Consider the following 17983-nt stretch of genomic DNA (forward strand, 5'->3'; position numbering starts at 1 on the left):
TTTATTTGAATAATCTTGTTAATATCTTCTCATTTCACCACTATGAACACATCGTAATTTTTGCAACCTGGGTTATTGCATAAGCACTACTCCGAATGCCCCAAACTTACTTTGGTGTGTTTTGAAGTTTGGTCCGATTCAGTTCTGTGTATAGCTCTGTTAGTTGAAAAAACATTAGTAGTTGTGTTTGAAAGGCAGGTAAGGTTGGAAGAGTCGTAATCTGCAGTATTGTGTGATATGGAAGTAGAAAACTTTAGTTCGTTAGTTAGTTACGTGTTCCATGGATCAATCTCACGGTAACCGTTATGATGTGGAATGTGTGAAGTACATAAGAAATGCACACATGAATGAAGGTTTCTTTTTTCATATTATTGTTCACATTATCTCTGCTGATATTAGAGTAATTACTGTTGTTTGTAAATTTCTGTAAGTTAATTGATAATATATTAATTTCCCTTTTCATTACACGCTTTTTTCTTTTTCCTCCAGCCAAGAAATACAAGATGATCGCCAGGGCACATATGTGGAAGCTCTAGAGTATGTAATAAACTCAAAAAATCCGCAGCTGATTATGTGTGTTGTAACAAATAACAGAACAGATCGTTATGGTGCAATTAAAAAAAAGTGTTGCATTGACAGAGCAGGTGAGTTTATTTACATTATTACGTATTGGACATACTGCTTGTGGTAGTATTGAAATATCTCTCTCTCTCTCTCTCTCTCTCTCTCTCTCTCTCTCTCTATCTCTCCATTATTATGTACCGAGTGTATATGCCCCGGGACAACTGGGAAATGTAGTAGTGCCCCGGTTCGGAAATATTGTAAATCCAGGGCTGATGCGCAGGGCAATCTGAGCTGTAGTGGGGAGGTGGATAGTCTCCACCTGTCCTGTGTTAATGTTTAATAATTTTGCTGTTTCCTCCTCGTTCACTGCTCTCGCATCAAATAAAAACAGAATGGATTTCTGTGGCTAGTAGCTATCAAGTGACTTAAAATACATTCACATAATTATGGAAGGCTAAAATGTGTTATTAGCATTAATCACCTTGCAGAACAATGTTTTTTGTCGGTTTGCTACAGAAATTTGGCTTTTATTAATATTTTCCACTGAGGCAGTCAATTTATTTTAAACAAAGTGTTTAATTCGACACTATTGGCTACTTTCAACTTGAAAGCCTTATCATGCATTTTAGTTTGGTTCACAAAAATGTGATGCTCTTAGAGTATCTCTAATGTCTTGTTTCTTTTATGACATAATGTAAGATTGTTTAATGTTTTACATGTATGAACATACGGGCTTCCTACGTCATTGTAGCTGCGCAAGCGCAGTGACGCCTATGTGCCACTCCCTGATAACTGTTGGAACAAACATGTTTCTAACAGGTCACTGGAAAATACTGTGAATGGCGGTTTGAAAAGCATTAATTTCAAAGTCAATTCCCTTTTACGTAAGATGAAGTATGTGCGAGAATGTACGATTAGTTTCTTAAATCTCAGAGCGTTTGACTCTCGTATAAAAATCAACTCTTTGATGGTGAGCCAGTTAGAAGAATTTTGAGCTTGGAAGGTCAGACATTTATGTCATTATTAAAAATTTTACTGGCACATTTGTGTGATGTATCTTAAAGTGTAACATTTGTAATAAAGATCAACATTATATGTGAGAGCTTAGCTTCTCTTACAGCTTATTAATCTTACAGACCAATAATATATGTGAAAGCTTTGCTGTTCTTGTAGTGACACTATGTATCTTACCTAAACCATTAACTTCTCCTGTTTATGTGTTTCCACTACTGAACAGTGATGTTGCTATTGGCTGACTACATCATGTGTCCTATGCTCTGAATGTCCACTGTTGTCTGATGCAGAGTTCACGTGACCTGAGCCACGACTGGCTTACAAAGGTGCATCGCAATCTCGATTTAGATGCTTCGGAAAAGTAACTTGCTTTGTTTAGTGGAATTTGAATTTAAAAAATACGAAAATATGCAGCTTACATATTACTGCACATCAAAGATCTTTCCAAAACGTGTTTTTCCCGAGTTGCGTTTTCTAAAGTGCTCTGAAATTCTACACCGGTGTATAAAACCGTAAACATGCAAAGGATTGATAAGTTTTACAGTTTCAATGGAAAGTATACTGTCACTTAACATGGAAAAAGTGTATTTTCACCTGGGAGAAAGCAAATTTTAAACCGGGAAATCTTGGAAAAATCCGGGAATTTTTTTTCCTTATCCATGTATACACCCTGCAACAGCAAAATGTGTCCAAGGATTTAGGACAAAGACTATACAATACTTCATAACAAACTGCTTCCAGTGACCGTAACGTCACTACTGTTTTCATTCAGTTCCTTTGAGCATTTGCCAGTGGGCTCATGCATATGCGCACTTGAGTCGTGTGTGGGCAGTACCTTCTCTGGTTTCCGGCTACTTGAAGTGTCTCTCTTAGCTGTATCAGCAGTAACAACAAACAGCCAGCCAGATGCTACTTGGAAAAAGTTTTCTTGTGCACCCGTGCTCTGTCACGTGTATGCAGAGCTGTCTGATAAAAAGTGGGAAGGGAAGTAGTCTACACTTGACCCTTTTTTGCGTTTAGTGAATTTCCTGTTTCCTCTTCATTTACTAATCTCACATCAAACGAAAACCAAACGGATTTCTGTGGACAGGATCTGTCAAGTATATTAACATACATAATATCTGAAAGCTAAAATATGCACATGGATTGCACACTCGTTTACAGGACTTTAAAGGAGCATATTGTTTGGGAACCTTTACATATGGAGACAAATGGTATTATGTAGGAAAATAGCAATAAATGTCATGGAATATGATTAGATAGATAAAAAAACTACTCACCGAAGTGATGGCAGAAGGAAACCTGCATACAAGTTCAGGAAATGTGCAAGCTTTTGGATCCAGAAGCTCCTTCTGGTCAAAAGGTTGAAGGATAAAGGAAAAGGACTGACAACAGTTACAGAAAAGTTGTGCAGATTCCTAGGTCAGGGGAGGCTTGCTTGAGTGTATGAGGGGGAAAGACTGATTGTTGAAGATGCATCAGGTAAGATTTGTAAACCTGAGAACTTCAAGGTGGAAGATCAGCAGTAAGCAAGACAAATTACTGACAAAACATCATGGGAGTGGCTCCAAAATCTCATGCATTTGCGTAACTCTTATAAGTATGTTCTCCTGCCACCACTTAGTGAGTAGATTTATTTTAATCCATCCAGTTTTCAAAAATGGGTTATGTGCATTAAATGTCGTCCAATGCTGTTCAAGAAACTAATTTGTGGATGTTTGTCACAGTGTGCTGTATAGAATAAAAAGGAATATTTTCAGAGAGAAGATGCATTTCTGTTGTTTATATGGATGACTTGATAATTGCCATGTTTTGCGAATAAAAATTTGTGGAATTTTATTGCCTAAGTATGTTCTTCCCGGTCATGTCAGTCACTGCCCCTGGTCAGGTCAGTCACTTCCAGTGAATACTAAAGAAAAGTTAATGGTTTATTTAAGTCATTAATAAATATTGCTAAAATAAGATTGCCTTATTTCATTATTGTTTTGGAAGAGCACAGCTGTAGTGCCAGAACTGTGTATCTACTGTGTACTGTATTTTTCAGTTCCGACACAAGTGATACTGGCCAAAAATTTGGCAGCGAAAGGTGTGATGTCAATTGCAACCAAAGTTGCAATTCAGATAAATTGTAAACTTGGCGGTATACCCTGGACTGTAGAGATACCTCTCAGTGTGAGTATGCATTTATTGTTCAGTAATCAAGACAGTGTGATGATGATTCAAATATGAAAGTGTAATTTCTTTCCTTGATACTGTTGTTGAAGTAGATTCATTCATTCATTCATTCATATTTCGGTTTCAGTTATAATGTCTGGAAATTCGCTACTAAAGCAGTTGCAGAATATATAGTAGTTTTTAACAATGATCTCTTCCTTTCTGTTCAAGGAATGTAGCCTTTCTAGTCCATTTGAGCTTGTGTATTCTGATCTTGAGGAGTCATTAAATAGTGTTTTGAATTGGTGGAGCATGCTAGTTACCTGTTTACCTTCTTACATTATTTCTATCCTGTGTAAAAGTCTTCTTCTATTTTCTCATGTCATGTTGCGTTTTTGTGGATGTTAAAAGTTTAAACAAAGCTGAGACTAATTTGTGTGTAATGTGTGGCACTTGGTGGCATTGAGGATAACTTTCACATAGAAATTCAAATATTTGGTGTTTGATCCCCAATCAAAACTTTTCCTCACATTAAGAAATATTTTTCGAGTGTGAGAAATGCCAAGTTGCATAGCATTATAGATTTCATTCTAAAATGGCTGGGAAAGTTCACAAGTTACAGGAAGACTGGGGCATAACAACTCCAGTAGAATGATGTCCCATAAAAGTCTGGTATTAAATAAGTCAGTCTTTAAACTGAGAAAAATTCTTAGTTACCATATTCTGTAACATAAACTCCTGTGCCAGTTTTGATAGCTATGAAGAGAAGGATCTGTAGACAAGATTGTAAATTCTGCCTCCTTAAATGATTATTTCGCTAGAATCACTTTCAATGCCAGCATGTTGCAGCACTACGTAGTATATGCCACAGAAGGTGTCTTCACTGTAGTGACCTCTTGTTAACTAGTAAACGCTGTGATAAAAGGTTATCTGCCATCTAATCTCCTCCTTTGGTGGGCTAAACCTGTCAGATACAGCAGTTCGTTTTGTCAGCCTTGTTCAGACTGCTAAGCTCATTTATTGGTGATTCTGTGTGCATGTCCCATTTTATGTAGTTCCTTCTATCCTAGTGGTAATTACAAACGGAGTCATAAACATACTGTTAGAGCACGAGTGATAACGACAGATTTGATCTATTATTTACTGACCTGTCAAATTATTTCTGCTCTTGCACTTGCTATCTCAAGTTTTGCAAACTTAGAAATACCTTTATTGGTAGGAACTTCAGACAGAAGTTGGCTGTTTCTCTTGTAGGATGTTGTGGAATTTTAGTTTATTATGTGTATTTGGCATGGGTAAGGATTTGTTGGGGTATTGCAATCACAGGATGTGGGAGATTGTTGCACCTAATTTTAATAATTTTCTTGCTGAAAAAGATCTAGTCACTGTTTTTGTAAGCATACACCAACGTCTTCAGATTAGAAGTCCTTAGTGCATTATACACAGTGTATCACTTGTGCTTTAATGACAAGTTTTTTTTAAATACCAGAGTTGTTAGTTAATTTAAAAACCTATGTGAAATCAGGTTACAATATGGTTTTGTCTTCATATTTGTCAAATATTTTTAGGGTATGATGACTATTGGATTTGATGTTTGTCACGACACGACAAACAGATCACGCTCATATGGAGCTCTAGTGGCTTCCTTGGACAAACAAATGTCTAAATACTTCAGTGCAGTTGCACCACATGCTTCGGGTGAAGAGCTGTCAAATGAAATGACAACCAATATCATAAGTAAGTACCTGTGTTCAACTTTAATGTTTATGCAGTTGTTGAATTAGAACAGAGCTCATTGCAAAGGTGTAAAGGCAGTAAAAATGACTATAGAAAGAATTTTTGGCGACAGAATTTGCGAGACTCCTTGCCTTTCCAATCTGCTGAACCACAAACCATTACTGTCTGTTACAAAGCATAACAGGGTAGGATACACAACCTTTCCAACATTCCTTACAAAAACAAAAAATAAGATGCTAACTGGACCAAAGTTAGGAGATAACAGAAATGAATTATAATTAAAAAATTGTTTGAGGAGAAGGTCCATTTGCTTCAGCCATAAAATGTGGCAGGAAATCGGGCATCTATGAGCATCATAGCCAGTAACATCAACATTCTCTTTGATGCGCACAGTTTTGTGTAACATGGTGTGCAACCCGTAAATGAATGTAACTATAACATGTTAATGATTGCTTAGTGTGGGCTAGGATTCTGTACTGAAGAAGGATGAGATATGAAGCTGAAGGAGGTCCAGACAAAATTACAGTAACTTGTTATTGTAGCTTGTTTACAATACTGGGTTGGACGGCAAGTAACGATGATGAGTGAGGTGAATACAGTGTATTCCAGTGCAATGGCCCCCCAGCTACTGACTGCATACCCCTGTTGCTGTTGCTGGTGGTGGTGGTGGTGGTGGTGGTGGTGGTGGTGGTGGTGGTGGTGTAGCAGCATGGCCATATTCGCAGATTCCCGTTGGAGACATTGTTACCAACGGAAGTTGCTGTGAGGACATCAGGCTGCGTTAGCTTCCAGTGCCCAGAGTGTTAGAGACCTTCCATTGATATTCCAGTCAGGGCAGTGATGCCGTTTTTTTCCATGCCATACTTCAGAGACAGTGACAAAGTATGGGGTGAGGGCTGCTCCAATGCCTTGGTGCTTAGGCAGTAGGCAGCAGTTTGTGGTGGGTGGTGGTGGTTGTCTCTGTGTCATTGGCACAGAGCAACAGTGTTGTGACATCACATAGTGACCCTGCTGCCTGAGTGCTGATGGGCGGCTCACTGACTGGGAGGTAGCCACGGTGTTAGTGTGTCAGGCCAAATTATCTGCAAAGAAGACAATGACTTGTCATCATAATTGGCAGCAGGTCAGAGTGCTGGTCTTCCTGGTAACTGCCCTGATTTTGTCACCCAGAAGGGTGTGTTGTGGAAGGTGTATGAATAAGTCCACTCAGCATGAAGGTTAATGACCGATTCTTGGCTGACTCCAGAACTGGCCTAATTACTATCCTGCCACTCCATCACTGGCTCAAATTCCTGTTATAACTTTTCGCTTTTCATAACTAACCGATCTGCAATTTTAGTTTTCCCGCAGCATTTGAAGTTGTGACACACACACACACACACACACACACACACACACTCTCTCTCTCTCTCTCTCTCTCTCTCTCTCTCTCTCTCTCTCTCTCTCTCTTTCCTACATCTGTCATTTAGTTTCAGTGGATGGAGACAGCAATGAGACTTCCCATGCTCCAGTTATTACTTTACATTCATGATGCACTGGAATAAAATGGAATGTACATCACATGGAATTCTGTGCTCTTTAATGATGACTAGTTCATGTATAGTGATGTTACTGCTCCACTGTAACGTTCATTATGGGTGATATAAACTTACCATAACCTATCTTAGTAACAGCGATGAAATCATTCATAGACAGGTATATGAACTGAGATGAAAGACAACGTTAAATGTTTCATGCATGGTCTGATGCACATGCTACAGGCAAACGCAGCAGAATGATGCTATTGGCTGGAGTGTCACATTGTACACTGCTTCTTGCCACTGTGCATTGCCTCACCATCCACTGCCTTTGTGCAAGCTGCTATAACTGGGCTGACTTTGTTTGGACTAGAACATGACAGAGGCTTGTGTTGCACCAAATAAAAATTGCTAAACATGAAATTTAGTTTTGTGCCATTATTGGGACAATTTTTTCATTCTTTGTGTGTCACCTTAAAGGATGGGAATAAAGCTGCTTTTGAACTTAGTTGCACAGTTAAGTTTCTTTTCGTAGTATTCAGGTGCTTTCAGGGTTACAGAACAAGGCTGTAAGTGACAACCATAATATCTCTGTAGAGTTTGCAGTCCTTCAGTATTCTTAAAATTACAACATGGTTGTTATTTGTGATGGCAAAGTCAAAGTGAGCTGTATAATGAAATGTGACAAAAACTTGACAAGTGCAGGTTATGAACCAATGAAAGCCTTTGGTTTATCAGTGTTGTCAGCTGGTCTGTCCACAACAGATTGTCAACATGTTGAGCTTGTGGGTATTATTCTATAGGAACTGCAAACAAGTACCGGGGGGAAGTTTGGCACCCTCATTTCAGAAATAAAATAAATAAATAATTTAAAAAAAATTCTGTCATATCGTACCTTCAGACACACTATTAAAGAAACTAATAACCACTGTAACCTGCAACTCGGTGATTTATTGTTTATTGGGGTTCTGTTAGAATTGTTTCCACACTGATCCCACTGCCTGGTAGTTTGTGTCATATGTAAAGGAAATTATCATCAACCACATCGCAGCTGTCTTACATTTGTTGCATATTTATATTGATATTTTAACTGCTACTTCTGTGTGTGCTAAAGACTAGTTGAGACTAGTATTTAGCCATCCTTGCAACAGATAGGGCTGGAAGGCAAAAACTTTCATGTGACCAATCCGAAAATGGTTTGGCCATGTGGCGTCTACTAATTCATAAAAGGGTGTAAAGAAAGTCCTGCCTTGTCTGACTGCCAACAAATATGTTTTGTTTGATCCAGCTGGTTTGTGACTTCCATTTTAATTAAGTGTTTGAGAATTGGGAAGACCAGGAAAAAGTTGTCTGTATCTTAGTAAAACTGAAAGGACTATGTTGAGACATCACTTTGTTTTTATATAGGTATAAACTCATGCTAATACTGATAAAAAAATTATGGTTAAAATTTCTCTCTCCCTTCTCTGAAGTTATCATCAGTATCTTAGCAGCCAAATGAAGTCCATCCCCCCCAGGGGATCCACAACTCTTTTGTGGATACGTGCGTAGCGAGCACGGGGCCCCGAGCTAATGTGGCCTTCCTTCCTTTCCGGGCTGCATACCTTCCCTTTCCGCATCCTTCCCCATCCCCTGTCTTCACCCCCCCCCCTCACCTCTTGCTCTTTCCTTCACTTTCTCCCCCTCTGGGAGTATGGTTTGCGCCTACGTCCGGAGACGGACGCTTGTAAATGTACCGCATTCTTCTTCTTCCTTGCTTGTATGTCTTCTTCCTTCCTTTGTCCATCTCCTTTCCTTACCTCTTCTCTTTACCCTTTTCTCCGCTGCGGCGTTTGAGACCCCCTCTTCTTTCCTTTCCCTTTCTCTTTCTTCCTCCCTGTGCGTGTCTGAAGGCCGACCCACGCACTTCAATGCGTAGCCGGTGACGGGGTAACGCGTAATTCCCCGCCCCGGGTAGACAGGTAGGACACGTACGTACCCCCTGGTAAAGGCCAGGCCCAGGGAGGGGTGATTACCCGAGCTGATACCTTCCGAAAGTGCCGATTGGTCCCTCCGTCCGTATGTCGGGAGGTGTGACCTGAGGTGTGAACAATCACCTAAGGCGGGTGTGCCCTCGGTGAGGGCCCCCACAAGGGAGGAGCGCGCCATCGGAGACGCCGGTAATCATGGGGGATTCTTCCGCAATGGTTTCCTCACCTTCCACTATGTCTGCTCACAAACGTAAGTTCACTGAGTCTCAGCCACAGACGGTTCTTCCATCGTTGCCACAGTTCCTTGTTGTTTCTCGGTCTGACGAAGGTCACGACTTTTCCACGGTCAACCCTTTCATTATTCAGAAAGGTGTCGACGCAATTGCGGGTCCTGTAAAGTCTTGTTCCAGATTACGGAATGGTACCCTGTTGTTAGAAACACACAGTGCCCTCCAGGCTCAAAAATTGCTGCGTACTTCTCTGCTCCACACCTTCCCTGTCCGGGTGGAACCGCACCGTACCTTAAATTCCTCGCGTGGAGTCGTTTATACACGCTCCCTCGATGGATTGTCTGACGAAGAAATTCAGCACTACCTGTCTGACCAGGGCGTCACCGCTGTTCATCGGGTTATGAAAAGGGTTGACTCGAACATCATTCCAACCCGCACTGTCTTCTTGACTTTTGACAAAGTTCAACTCCCATCAAAAATCAAAGCAGGCTATGAGATAATTTCCGTTCGCCCTTATGTCCCAAACCCTACACGTTGCTATCGATGTCAGCGGTTTAATCACACCAGCCAGTCCTGTTCCAATCCGGCCAAATGTGTTACGTGTGGCAGGGATGCCCATGAGGGTGCTTGTCCACCTCCATCCCCTCGCTGCATCAACTGTATGGGTGACCACGCTGCTTCCTCTCGAGATTGCCCTGTTTTTAAGGACGAAAAGCTGATCCAGGAAATAAGAGTGAAGGAAAAGGTGTCGACCTTTGCTGCTCGAAAGTTACTCGCCAGTCGACAGCCCACCGTGCCTCAGAAAGGAAAATACAGCGCTGTCCTTGCTTCTTCTCGGCCAACAAAGGAGGCGGCCACGCAGACTTGCGACCTCACATTTAGTACCACGGTCGTCAGATCGGCCAGCGCAAAGATCGCCCGTTCAACCTCACCTCTTTCGCCTGCCCACTCTATGGCTCACCCTTCGTCGGGTTCTGCTAAATCTCGAGCCCAAAAGTCAGACGCCAAGTCTACAAAAAAAGAGCATTCTCGTGAAGAGTTTTTACGTACTGCAACTTCACAACCATCGGTTCCTCCTTCATCTAAACATACCTCCAAGAAGGCTACGAAGAAACACAGTTCCTCTCCTTCTCCGCCAAGGCGTGTCCCATCTACAGCACCACCTGGCGGAAATCGCCCTCGGCCATCTTCTGTGTCGCCGAGGCGCACTGTTGGTGGCCGGTCAACTGGCCGATCGTTGGTGGCAGGAGCTGCTCCTGACCAACCTATGGATCAGGATCTTCTGCCTTCGACTGAATGCCATTCCATGCTGTCGGTCGCAAGCTCTGAGCAGTCGTTGAGTTGACAGCACCCTTGGTGCCGTTCCTCCATTTTCTGTTCACCCTATGTCCATTATCCACTGGAATATCCGCGGCATTCGCGCCAATCGGGAGGAATTGTCGATCCTCTTACGATCCTACTCGCCGGTCATCTTCTGTCTTCAGGAAACAAAGCTGCGTCCCCATGACCGCTTTGTTCTCCCTCATTTTCAGTCCGTCCGATATGACCTCCCCTCAGTTGAAGGCACTCCAGCCCATGGAGGACTCATGATTCTGCTCCATGATACTCTCCATTATCACCCAATCCCCCTAAACACTTCCTTCCAAGCTGTCGCCGTCCGTCTTTCCCTTTCTGGATACACGTTCTCTCTTTGTACGGTATACATTCCATCGTCTACACCAATGGCACGAGCTGATCTCCTTCATCTTCTTGATCAGCTTCCACCCCCCTATTTGCTGGTTGGGGACTTCAATGCCCACCACCCGCTTTGGGGATCTCCACATCCTTGTCCACGTGGCTCACTATTGCTAGACGTCTTCCACCAAGCGGATCTAGTCTGCCTCAACACTGGGGTCCCTACATTTTTGTCTGCCTCCACGGCAAATTTATCCCATTTGGACCTTGCGGTCGGTACTGTTCCGCTAGCTCGGCGCTTCGAATGGTTCGCCCTTGATGATACACACTCGAGTGACCACTTTCCATGTGTTCTTCGACTGCAGCCTCAACTGCCATATATGCGCTCGCGACGCTGGAAGTTTGCCCAAGCCGATTGGACACTTTTTTCGTCTCTAGCGACATTCGATGACCGTCGCTTTCCCATCGTCGACGATGAGGTCACACATTTTACCGACGTTATTCTCACAGCTGCGGAACGTTCAATACCACGCACCTCCGAATTGCCCCGGCGCCCTCCAGTTCCTTGGTGGAACGAGGCCTGCCGTGACGCAATACGTGAGCGGCGACGTGCTCTTCGCATTTTCCGTCACCATCCAACTTTGGCCAACTGTATCCGATATAAGCAGCTCCGTGCGCGATGCCGTCGCGTCATCCGCGATAGCAAGAAGGCAAGCTGGAAATTCTTTACTAGCTCATTTAACAACTTCACTCCCTCCTCGGAAGTTTGGAGTCGGCTTCGACGGTTCTCAGGCGGGCCCAGTTTCTCCCCGGTCTCTGGGCTCACTGTCGCGCATGATACCTTAGTGGACCCCGTCGCAATTTCTAACTCATTGGGTCAGCACTTTGCTGAGATTTCGAGCTCTTCAAATTACCCGCCAGCGTTTCTCCCGAAGAAACGTGCAGCAGAAGTGCGGCATCTTGCTTTCTCCTCTCAAAATCGCGAAAGCTACATTACTGTTTTCTCCATGCGCGAACTCCAACATGCACTCTCTACTTCTCGCTCCTCCGCCCCAGGACCGGATGGTATCCATGTCCAAATGTTGCTGCATTTATCAACCCATAGCCTGCGTCACCTCCTTCGCCTTTATAATCGAATTTGGACCGACAGTACCTTTCCCAGGCGATGGCGGGAAGCTATTGTCGTTCCCGTTCCGAAACCTGGAAAGGACAAACATCTCCCCTCTAGCTATCGCCCCATTTCTCTCACGAGTAGTGTCTGTAAGGTTTTGGAGCGTATGGTGAATTACCGTTTAGCTTGGTGGCTGGAGTCCCGCAGTCTTTTAACACCAGCCCAATGCGGATTCCGAAAGCATCGTTCTGCTGTTGACCATCTTGTTGCTCTCTCCACTTATATCATGAACAATTTTCTCCGGAAACGCCAAACGGTAGCAATATTTTTTGATCTGGAGAGAGCGTACGATACCTGTTGGAGGACAGGCATCCTCCGCACACTGTTCTCTTGGGGCTTTCGAGGCCGGCTGCCCCTTTTTCTTCGCGAATTTATGGCAGAGCGCACATTTGGGGTGCGGGTGAACACTACTCTCTCCCGTACTTTCTCCCAAGAAAACGGGGTACCCCAGGGCTCCGTGCTGAGTGTTGTACTGTTTGCCATCGCCATTAATCCAATTATGGATTGTCTCCTTCCTGATGTCTCGGGCTCCCTCTTTGTGGACGATTTTGCGATCTACTACAGTTCTCAAAGGACCAGCCTTCTTGAAAGACGTCTTCAAGGATGTCTCGATCGCCTCTACTCGTGGAGCATCGAAACCGGCTTCCGTTTCTCACCCAGTAAGACCGTTTGTGTTAATTTTTGGCGGCGTAAGGAGTTTCTTCCGCCCTCCTTACATCTAGGTCCTGTCAACCTTCCGTTTTCCGACGTCGCTAAATTCTTGGGTCTTATGTTTGACAGAAAACTGTGCTGGTCCTCCCACGTTTCCTATCTTTCGGCTCGCTGTCTGCGTTCCCTTAACACCCTCCGTGTCCTGAATGGTACCTCTTGGGGAGCGGACCGGGTGGTCCTTCTCCGCCTCTATCGCGCCTTAGTGCGCTCGAAATTGGATTATGGAAGCATAGTCTACTCCTCTGCTCGGCCGTCTATTCTTCGGCGTCTCGACTCTATCCACCACCGTGGATTACGTTTAGTGTCTGGAGCTTTTTACACCAGCCCTGTGGAAAGCCTTTATGCTGAGACTGCTGAACCTCCGCTGTCCAATCGGCGGGCAGTCCTTCTGAGTCGTTATGCTAGCCATCTGTCTTCCATGCCTGCTAATCCAGCCCATAACCTTTTTTTCGACGCCTCCTTTGATGTCGGGTATGCAGGCCGCTCCTCCTCCCTACTACCCCCGGGAGTCCGCTTCCGTCAACTGCTCCATTCTCTTTCCTTCCGCTTTCCTAAAACCTTCTTGACAACTTGGGGTACAGCACCGCCTTGGCACCGTCCCCGGATCGACTTGCTCAGAGACCTATGTCAATTTCCCAAAGATGGTACCCCTACACTTGTTTACCGTCGGGCATTTGCTGCTCTATGTGCACAAATGACGGAAGCCACATTTATTTACACCGATGGCTCGAAAACATCGTTAGGTGTAGGGAGTGCCTATATTGTTGGCGACACCCCAAATCACTTTCGGCTTCCCGACCAGTGTTCGGTTTATACTGCAGAGCTTTACGCTGTTCTCCAGGCTGTCCACTACATCCGCCGCCATCAGCGGATACAGTACGTAATCTGCTCAGATTCTCTCAGCTCTCTCCTAAGTCTCCAAGCTCTTTACCCTGTGCACCCTCTGGTCCACCGGATTCAGGACTGTCTGCGCTTGCTCCACCTGGGGGGCGTCTCAGTGGCGTTCCTCTGGCTCCCGGGACACGCTGGTATCTGTGGAAATGAGGCGGCCGATATAGCGGCCAAGGCTGCAGTCTCTCTTCCTCGGCCAGCTCTTCAGTCTCTTCCGTTTACCGATCTACGGAGCGGTTTATGTCGCCAAGTTACTCATTTATGGCATGCGCATTGGTCAACACTTCCCCACAATAAATTGCGGGAAGTGAAAGCCGTTCCTTGCGCTTGGACCTCTTCCTCCCGAACGCGTCGTCGGGAGGAGGTAATTTTAGCTCGACTCCGGATAGGGCACTGTCTTTTTAGTCATCGACATCCTTTAAGCGGTGATCCTCCCCCACTCTGTCCCCACTGCTCTCAGCTGTGGACGGTCAGACACCTTTTAATTGAATGCCCCTATTTTAATCCGTTACGCTCCCGTCTACAGCTATCGCCTGATCTATCGTCGATTTTAGCAGATGACACGCGCTCAGCTGACCGCGTTCTACAGTTTATTAGTGACAGTGAAATGACGTCAGTCATTTGAAGTTTTTTTTTGTGGACAACCAACCCCTTTCTATAGTGGACTTTTAAGCATTCCTTCTGCCTTTAGTTTCTCAAATTTTATGACTTTGTTTCCATTGCTGCTGATTTTAAATTTCGTTTTTTTCCTGTTTTCTACGTCACGGGCTGGGCGCTAATGACCATAGAAGTTTTGCGCCCTAAAACCACAAACAAAAAAAAAAAAAAAACAAAAAAAAAAAAAAAAAAAAAAAAAATGAAGTCCATCACCTCCTGTGGGTGTGATCGAGGGTTGGCATCTCACTTTTTGTTTCCTGTAATGCACACTAGACACATTAGTTGACTGTATGTTGGTCACATACCAGTTACACTGTGTAACAGCTAGGAAAGTTTCGCAGAGTGATTCAACAAAAGGGCAGAGGTCTCGCGAATACTATGACTGACTGGCTGACTACATATAAATATCTGAAGCTTTATGAAAGGTTTACATGATTACTGAAGATATTTTGGTGTGCAGTGTAAAAACCTACACTTGAGCTATTGCCATTGAGGTTTCCTGTGCTTTTTCCAAAATTTATCCTTGTGAAAACTGAATGACCACAGCTCATGAATTAAATTGCGTGCACAGTTGTCAGTTTCAGAAGAATAAATGTCCAAATTTTTTGAATGGAAAAATTTGGTGGTGGGTTTTAGTCTGTATTATAAGTGAGAAGATCAAACATTTGGAGGACTTTGTAAATATGTAGCAGTACCAGTGAAGATACTAATACGCCAGTGCATTGTAAAAACCTCGAACAAACAACTACTAGCAGGAAATTGGGCTTTAATCCACTCAACTACACAAAAGTGGAGACAAATCAAATCCAGACAACTATAGAGGAATTTCCTTTTTTGATATCACATATAAAGTAATGTCAAGAATTTAACAGAATCTAACAGAATATCAAGGAGGTTTAGACTCTGGAGAAGCAGCCCAAAACACACAGTTATTTAGAAATTGGTAATGGATCAGTCCCAAAGGAGGAGGCAAAACAAGAAGTCAGACCTCCGTGGTCTTCAAAAAAGCTTATGATTGTTTCTACAGATCTTTATTGATGAAAATACTAATGATTTCGGTCTTTATTCCAAATGAATAAAAATGATCTACTTTACTCAGACAAACAACAGACGTAAAGTAAAGTTTAGAGGAAAAATATCTGAGGTGCTTACAGTTAAAACAGGGTTAAGATTGGGAGATTACGTTTCAGTTGTGCACGGAGTGCGTGATGGGGGATGTTACAAGGAAAATCGTAAAAACTTAAAAATTGGAACCAAGAAAGATTAAATAAACTTAAATTACTTGGAATTCACAGATAACTTTGATTTACTAACTGATAACATTCAAGAAGCTAGAAATCAAATAACTAGCATACAAAATATAGCATCAAAAAAATTGGTATCCAGATATCATTCGAACAGACTGAGGTAAAGGTAGCGGACCACTAGTAATTAACCACATAACAGCAAATAACAAGAAAGTAAAACTACTGAAACAATTTAAATACTTTGGAGAAATTATAATATACAAATTGGATAAGAAATGTGCTTGACAAGAAATAACTAACAAAATTCTGAAGCTGAAAAATTAATATGACCTACATACAATAAAAAAATGTCCTAGCAATCTAAACTGAAACTGGTGGAGTGAAAATCTTTTCTGAGTTGCCCAGAAAAACAGAATTGACAAAATCCTAAAATTAGAGAAAAGATTAGCTGTAACATTCCTAAATAAGAAATGTCGGGAGGATGGACAATGGCAGATAGTGCCAAATGAAGTGGTGTGCAGTGGACTAGAGGCCATAGAAACTACTACACGAGAAAAAATGATCATCTCCTGACACTGTCATTCACCTTGTGTTGCTGTAACGTTTTCAGTTTAAACACAGCGCTGGTTATGTAGTTTTTTCATGCTGAGCAAAACATGTTTTGAGAATTTATTTGTGTTATCAAGTGCAGCATTTACTTACATATTTTTTGTAATGTGAGTGATAGTTTTCATGTGTGTGGGTTTCCATATACCTGAGGAGGCACAGTACTTGATAACCTTAAAAAGATGACTTCAGTGGAAGGGACGCAGAATGACACACATTCAAACACGACACAAAATACGTATGTACATACTTGCACTTGACAGTGAGAAAATATTCTCAAAACACTTCGTGCTAAGCATGACAAAATACGTAACTAGCGCAGTATTTCATTATTTAAATAATGAATGACAGCTGCAGGCTTTCAAAAACATGATGTATGAAATTGAGTCAAACGTTCCTACTTCCTAGACAGTTATCAGTTCCAGTTACATAAACTGTTATTAGATAATTAACCTTTATTACATAATAAGCAAGTCCCTGATAAGTCTTTTGATGCCTGTTATGTACACATATCATACATGAAGTGCAAAAATGCAAGGGGGTATCCTAAACACAACATTAACAGCTTAAAATGTTACTTCTCACGTTTTACATTTTCCCACTTTTTGCACACTTTTTGTTTGAAGTTCCTTTCAAAAGTAAAAGTGGGGTTTCACTGTATTGCATTTAGTTAAGATACTATTCAGGTGTGAAAATAGATCTAATTTGTACCAGTAAGGTAGATATGTGCATTCATGGTTGCTTTTTTTTTTCTTCTCATATGATGTTGAGAAAGTAAACCCTAATGAATCAATGGTTTTAAATTGTCACACTTGCTTTATAGCGCTTTTCTTCCTTTGTGAATTACAGAAGCTTTGCGGAAATACCAGCAAGTGAACCAGGGTTCTCTCCCACAGCGAATATTTCTGTATCGTGATGGTGTTGGAGAAGGACAATTGCATTACGTTTTTGAACATGAGGTGGCCTTGTTGAAGCAGAGGCTGCAGGAAGTATATGGTTCTGCAGCTTTCAAGCTGGCTGTAATCATAGTGACAAAAAGAATAAATACAAGGTTGTTCCTGAAACAAGGAAATCCTCCACCAGGAACAGTTGTGGATGACGTCATAACAAATCCTAGCTGGTATGTTACATCATTTCTAAATAGTGGTGGTGGTGGTGGTGGTGGTGGTGGTGGTGTGTGTGTGGGAGAGAGAGAGAGAGAGAGAGAGAGAGAGAGAGAGAGAGAGAGAGAGAGAGAATGGTGTGCAAGGAATTGCTTTGAAATAGGACAGTTCATGCATCTCTCTCTAAAAATGATACTCACATGTCAGTGGTTAAAGAATAATACATGTCTGTTGTATAATACATTTATATTCTTTACAAATGTATTGCACTGAATGAGCACTTCCTAACTTGTCGCACGGTAGATATGCAGGCCATATACATCTGCGATACAGACCTTCAGTGCTCAACAGCTAAGCATCCAAGACTCACATAATATGCACAGGGCTGATGCGACAGGTTCTTTGTATCTGGAAGCAAACAATTGAACTCCAATCAAATGTTTGGAATAATAAGATTTTAACAGTGTCCAAATCTACATATTTTTTACTAGTTCTAATGTGACAAGCTGACAATGGTAATATTGCAACAAGGAGAGGTCCCCAGCAGTGGAATCAACTTTTTGAAACCAAATATATGGTGATGAGGTTTAAGATCTCATGTATCACCATTCATCCTGGTTGACCCAGATTTGCAAGTAATTGACAAACAATTTTTGAAATTTTGCATGGCACTCAGTAGATCAAAAAAGTTCCATTATGAAGACGGTTTGCGTGGCATGATGGATGGGATAAGGGTT

The 17983-nt window shown here is 42.4% G+C and overlaps 1 protein-coding gene across 2 annotated transcripts in view; it reads left to right on the forward strand.

Moving 5' to 3' along the window:
- The window catches only part of LOC124612999 (piwi-like protein Siwi), a 133634-nt gene that overhangs the window by 102850 nt on the left and 12801 nt on the right, over positions 1 to 17983 (forward strand). For both annotated transcript variants that reach the window (XM_047141551.1, XM_047141549.1), the window contains exons 12-15: positions 490 to 644; positions 3623 to 3750; positions 5301 to 5469; positions 16993 to 17263. In XM_047141551.1, coding sequence (XP_046997507.1) covers positions 490 to 644; positions 3623 to 3750; positions 5301 to 5469; positions 16993 to 17263 — 723 coding nt within the window. The remainder of the gene's footprint in view (positions 1 to 489; positions 645 to 3622; positions 3751 to 5300; positions 5470 to 16992; positions 17264 to 17983) is intronic.

This window comes from Schistocerca americana, chromosome 4 (assembly GCF_021461395.2).
Source record: "Schistocerca americana isolate TAMUIC-IGC-003095 chromosome 4, iqSchAmer2.1, whole genome shotgun sequence".
NCBI lineage: Eukaryota > Metazoa > Arthropoda > Insecta > Orthoptera > Acrididae > Schistocerca > Schistocerca americana.